This window comes from Coffea arabica, chromosome 4c (assembly GCF_036785885.1).
Source record: "Coffea arabica cultivar ET-39 chromosome 4c, Coffea Arabica ET-39 HiFi, whole genome shotgun sequence".
NCBI classification, from domain to species: Eukaryota; Viridiplantae; Streptophyta; class Magnoliopsida; order Gentianales; family Rubiaceae; genus Coffea; species Coffea arabica.
This window is the reverse complement of record NC_092316.1, coordinates 16,061,647-16,068,330: the sequence shown is the minus strand read 5'-3', so window position 1 is coordinate 16,068,330 and position 6,684 is coordinate 16,061,647. Positions and strand designations below refer to the sequence as shown.

Genomic DNA, 6,684 nt, shown 5'->3' with positions numbered 1-6,684 from the left:
ACTAAAATTCCAAATATAAATCCATGCATAGCATAGGTCAAAATGCTAGTTAGTTAAGTACCTTCGATATACTATTTCTTAAGAAAGGTAATTCCCTTATTCCCCTACATTTGCGATAATATTACATGCCACCTCGTGCCTTAACTATTTCAATTAAAATACAATTAAAGTTTCAAATTTTCAAAAGCAAAAGTAGAAGCAGTCACATTCATGAAGTGGGGACCAAGTCTTAGTACTGAGACAAAGGTAAAGGTGAAGCTTAAACTATAAAAAGAAATTCTCACAAGGATTCCCCCAAGTAGATAATAAACTTTACTCATTATTCCCCAACAAGTAAGGGTAAATTCCCCAAAAATGGAAGTTTTTAAAATAACTTTTGAAAGGGTGGTAGTTCTCTTGAACCTTTTCCTAAAGAGTGAAAAACGCACTTAGGAGTTGTGTTAATTTTTTTTTTGGCCGAAATTAAACCGCATCTCCATTATCCATTCTTTAATTTTTTGTAAATTTGATGAAACAATTTTGAGGAGAAAGGGGAAGGAATCCATGAAATGCGTTCTTCAATACTTTTAGGAAAAAAACTACATCTGTTGTCGTGCAATGTATCTGGTGAGAGGTCGCAATTGAATTAACCTTTATATCATTATTCTTTGGCATAGCAAAATTTCGTTGATCAGCAGGAAAGTACTAAAGTAGTATCCCCATAACCCCCATCCACAACCATTAGAAGCACAATATCCCATCAATTCACAACAACAAAACAACTATTTTTTCTTAAAAGAATCTAAGAGTGTGTGTAAGATTTTATTGTAGTACGACTTTATTCCATCGTTTGAGATTTCTATAATAATTTGAATTATTTATTTTCTTCTCTCTCACATAAATATTTTAAGTGATTATTTTATTCCCTCAATTCGGTAACCCTACACACATTAATTATTATCAAAACTCTAAATTCGAGTCATGCAAAATCATGTACTACAAACTGGAAATAACCTGACAGATCCAACTACACCTGCCCATTCCCTTAAAACATGCTTTCCTAACGGGTCAACAAATGATGCCTTTACATGGATCACATTAATTTGATCAGGGAACTTAACTACATTGATTTAATATCCTTAATTCATCCCAAAACCAGCCACGAAGGAAGTCAGGGTATCGCCACCCCAACCTTTTAGGATTAATCATGTTGCTCAGAACTTGTTTTGATCAGAGTAGAGAGCGACCCTCTTGGCATGCCAGGGCAGCTGCTCAATTGGTAACCTGTGCCACTTTAGGCAGAAACGCTTCTGCATTAGTGTGAATAGAAGAGGCTGAAAATATTAAGATCTTGAACGTAGTTGGTATACTTGGCGACAAGGTTAGGAATCTCGCCAGTAGAAGTTCAGGATGCAGAATTTTCATTGTTGTAGAGAATCTCAAACTTGATTGACATGGGCACCACCACCACGGATTACATATCGTTCCATCTGGTCACGCTTGTAGAAGTTGATCATACACCGATTTGGAGCTTGCTCAAGGAATTCAGGAAATTTGTACCTCATTATCAACATAGTAAAACCGAATCCGATCATGACTGGGTAGAAAGCATGTACTTGTAAAGAGCGTGAGTGCGGTGCTATGATGGTAATCGAAAATGTATAGCTCATCAATAGAGTTAACAGAGGGATAAACAGCAACAAATTGTAACGGCTTGTGGGGAGCAGACTGAAGATAATGCCAAGGGAGGCTGCGAAAGCTACCGTGTTCAAGATAATAAAAACATAGAAGTAAGTCTCTCCCATTTGCACTTTTCCTGTGCTGTCTGTAATTTTAGTTTTTCTGGTAAAATCTGAAATAGGAGAAATGTCGCTAGAATTGCTGAAAAATAAAGTGGTATCACCTCCTGATGAAATTCCTCCAGGAGGGCTTAGTACGGCTTGATAGGTAGCTGTTGCAATTAGAACAGCTACCACAAGGAGGGCATTTCGCATCTCACTGGACAAACCATCCAAACCAACATCACATTGAGCCATTTGCCTGAGAGCTTTTCTGGTTAATGATTCCTTTGAACTCAAAACATCAGCTAAAGTGTCAACTGGGGGCAGAGCTGAAGATGTTTTAGCACCTGCACCACGTAAAGCTTTGGCAATTTTCTCATCTCCTGCGATTGCAAGTCCCGTAAAAGTATCGAGGCATGTTAAACCTTCTAAATTCTTTTCATTTATTTTGACTTTGTTGATCAGCAACCTTACAACCTGACGATTTAATAAGTCTATCAGTGGATTACTAGAGTAAAAGTTTATTATTTTTAGAGAAATTGCATTTAGACTTTTTTCATATTCTTCTTACCTTATGAGAAGACAGTGAATCATAACACAATTGGTAAACCGATTCACTAAGCGGTTGCGGGTTCAAGTGATTGAAGGACTAAAGTAAGGAACTATTGTGAATCCTCTTAGTAATTTGAAAAAAAAAAACACCTTAAGCAAATGACGCAATGAACATGAGGACTTGCTTTTGATCTTGTTAATAGTTACATAATTTTGTGGGAGGGAACTGTCACCAATAAAAACTTCTAGCTACAAAAGTATGCAAATCCTAGGTTTCACAGTTTAAATAAGATTACAAATAGGGGTGTCAATTAAGATTTATAAGTTCAGCTTTGACAAGTCGAAACTCAGTTCACAGAAAAAAGGTACAATATTTAGGCTTTTATAGTTCGGGCTTTTGGGCTGACATTTTGAGATTGAAATTCGGCTCACAAATATTATGATAGTTGTGAGCCTAACTTTGGACTTCACCCAAACTCATAATTAATACTTCCTCCGTCCCACTTTGATAGTCCTGATATTTTTTTCACACAGTTTAAGAAAAAGTAGTTAACTTTGTTGGAACAATCAATTTAGGTAGCTATTTTCCTAAAATACCCTCACATTAATTATAGTACAACTTTATGGAAATTTGAATTGATGGTAAAAAAAAATCAACTCTCATTAAATAGGGTAGGTTTATAGTAACAGCAACTTACATTGAATAAGAGTATTTTAGAAAAATTAAAATACAATTACATTTTTCAATTGGAAAGTGGACTACAAATTGGGATAGACGAAAAAGAAAAACAGGACTATCAAAGTGGAACGGAGGGAGTACTTTTTTCTTTTTGTCGAAACAATAGGATTGTATTGATTGGACAAAAATATATATAGGTGAGCAACTGCTCGATACTTTACAATGTGCATTTAGCACAATAGATTGGGATTAACCACTCTACATCATGATAATTGCTCAGAGCTTGAGCTCGTAATTACTACATAATTATGTATTAATGTAATATATTATTATAAAGTAATATGTAAATTGTAAATACCTTGCATTATAATATATAATTGTACATGTGACAGGCCACTAAAAAGAGGACAGATCTTATTTTAAAGCGGGCTAAATAGAACTTTGGTGGGCTATAAAGTTCTATTTAGCCGCACTTCAGAGCGGGCCAAGATTGGTGCTGAATTGTCGACTCCTCGGCATTTTGTCGCACCAAAAACAAGGGGACAGGGCTAATGCGGTTGTGGTTCCATGTGTTTTGTTCCCATTTTTCACTGGTTACCCTATTTTGTGTGCGGTCATATTTTATTATCGCTGGTGTTAAAGGTACAAGTGATTTGTATACAATTCAGAAATACTCTATTTTTTGTAAATTAATTTTATATAAAATTTTATCACTAAAGCAAAATATGGTATTTTAACATTTTTTTTTCCAATCAAATGATTGTTATTTTGGTAGATATAATGCTTAGAGGTAGATGTTTAGTCAAGATTTGTAGATAATTATGGTTGTAGATAATTTGTCAAGATATGTGTAGATAATTGTGGCTAAGAATAATTCCAGATGGTTATCTTAGCACTTTATGTTTTGATAGCAAAGTAATAAGTGATTTTCGTAAGGTTAAAATTGAAAATATATAAAGTGATAAAAAGTGTTCACCCCAAACCCCAACCTCCCCCTTTTTATATAGTATACATATTTGTAAGAAAGGTTATATACATAAATAAAATAATTTACATATAAATAATACAACATTATAATGTAATAGTAAAATATGGGATGCGTATAATACAAAATATTATACATATGCATATTATACAAATTTTTTTCAAAAGTACGATGAAAAGTTTGGCCTAAAATATACGTTCAGCAAAATTATGCATATAAATTCGTACATGAATAGTACGAATATATTTGAAAGTTACAAAACTAAAAATACAGATAAGTATACTATAGATTTCAAAGACTATGCTACATTTATTCTAATTTTAAATTTATTTTCATGTATGAGAAATTAAATTTATTAAAATTTTATCGCTTTACTATTTAAATATGTATACATCTACCAGTTTTATGATATATATCGCTCTTATTTTCTAAGTAACTCAAAAAGTATGTCATTATCTTTATTCAAATTTTAAATTTTTTGAAAAATTGAAGTAAAATTTGTTAAAATTTTATTACGTGTTTTATACAGTCAATTGAAAGGTATGAGTATTTTTCAGAGTATTTTTGAAATGCACAAAATGCGAAAGTTTCTTCAGATGATACAAACGTTGTACATGTATAAGATGGAGTTTTGATTTGGAATTCAAATAAAAAGTTTGCATAGGAATAGGATTTAAAGCACTTAACCCTTTCAATCTTTAGCGTCACAATCACTTTAGTTCCAAATGTTAATTTTTTGTTACTCAGCCGGTCAGCCCCCTCTGCTATGCTAAAATAATAATAATAATAACAACAACTTTCTTATACCTTTTTTAAACTTTAGCAATTTTAGTACTTTAGTTTCTCCATTTCTTCTTTTTTTTTTTCCTTTTTTTTTGCCACTTTTCCTTTACTTGCTTAAAGTGACATTAAATAACATAAATTTCACACCAAAATTTCACTCATGACGAGTGGAAGACAAAATTAACAATAGTTGACTAGGAAATTAACAATATATTGAAAATCAAGCCATGAATTGAGGTTATACAATGTACGAAACCCATGAAATTCTATAAGCTCTTGAATAAAAATATATTTCCATAATATTATTTCAATACCAAGGACATGATTAAACACCACAATCATATAAAATCTAGCCAATAGCAAAGAATTTGAGTACTCTCTAGCTCAGAGTCAAATTTCATAACCCAACTTTGAAGATTTACAGACCAAATAATTTCTCTTGATCTAAGGATTTCAATGGTGTATTGATCTTGGCTATAAATTCTCCCGATAAAATATTCTTTTTTTCCTAATTTTTTCTCAAATTGTAATTTAACCAAAAATAATGTTAACGATTAAATTGCTAGAGGTGCTAAAGGTTAACTGCTAAGGTACTTGAAGGAGTAAAGTGTTAAAAAGTGAAAACGATAACCAAAAAAAAAAAAAAATTACAAAAAGGTGCCTAAGTATCATGTAGCAAACACACATGAAAAATCTTTAAAAATAAAAAAGGGAAAAACACTTGCCTCCAGTTGGTTTGTAGAGGCCGCAACATGCAAGACTGTGTCTCCATTATCGTCTTTCCTGTTCAAAATCTGTTCATTGTTTGTCCTATGAAGCCAACCTAACAGCACCTTTAAAGCTCCGAGTTTTGTGTTTCTCACAGCAATATGAACAGCCGTTTCTCCTCGAATTGTCAAATCTTGAATGGATTTTGGGCATGTCACTAGGAAATCAGCCAAAAGATCAGCATTACCCACTTCAGCTATGTGGTGCAAAGGCGTATACCTCTCTCTTCCTTTGCCACGAATGAGCTCAGGATCTTGCTGTATGAGCCGTTTAACAGTTTGGAATCTTCCGTTCTGCAGCGCCAAGTCCAGTGGAGTATAGCCATTGGGGTTGAGCTTGATGCCGAATGAGGGCTTTAAGTTTAGGACTTCAAGGGCGAAGTGGGTAGAGCCGGCAGCTGCTGCGGTGTGTAAAGGTGTATCCATGAATGATGGCTTATCAAATTTATCCAAGAGGGTTGGATCCAGCCGAAGTAATTCATACAAGATGTTTATGTCTCCTGATTGTGCAGCCTCGGTCAATTTCCGCTCCATAACTTGCTACAAAGACTTTATTTAGCAACCGCTTTCCTCGTACAACATTGCAATGAATATGTGTATATTGCTTTACTACTACATGGCACCAAGAACTTGATCAGATGTTTCAACGAAATTGTAGCGTTGACCAAAAGGAATAGATCAGAATTCAACCTACCGATGTCGTTTTCTTTTGGGCAGACTACAAATAATCTCTCTATGATTTTTCGTATTATCACATATTCTCCTTAAAGTTTAAAAATGTCTATATGAGCATCCTTATGACCACCCCTACACAATCCCTAGAAAATAGACAGAAAGCACCAATGTTTACGGTGAACGAGCAGAAGCATTCGAGAAAACGTATGAAGGAATTATAATATCTATTTAGTCACCTTGTTATGCACTTTATTCCTTGTAATTTTTGTATTTATTCATATGATTATCTTACACTTTCATGTAAGGCGGTCAGGCAGTTGTTTGAGTTAGTATTTAAATAAGGACAATATTAATATTTTGGCTAATGGCATTATGGAGATCATTTTTTGTCAAATTTTCACTTTGTGTGAAATCTCAATAGGTTGATGTGAATATTTTAAAATGTTAGGAGATCATGTAACAAGCTATGAATCTATAAGGGGT

The 6,684-nt window shown here is 33.6% G+C and overlaps 1 protein-coding gene across 1 annotated transcript; it reads right to left on the bottom strand.

Moving 5' to 3' along the window:
• Positions 1–910: 910 nt before the first annotated feature.
• On the bottom strand, positions 911–6,156 carry LOC113739460 (ankyrin repeat-containing protein BDA1-like). Its single transcript, XM_027266678.2, has 2 exons — positions 5,485–6,156; positions 911–2,237 (listed from the first exon to the last, which is right to left on the bottom strand). Exons 1-2 carry the CDS (start codon positions 6,058–6,060, stop codon positions 1,419–1,421), a joined length of 1,395 nt encoding a protein of 464 aa, XP_027122479.2. The 5' UTR covers positions 6,061–6,156; the 3' UTR covers positions 911–1,418.
• Positions 6,157–6,684: the final 528 nt, after the last annotated feature.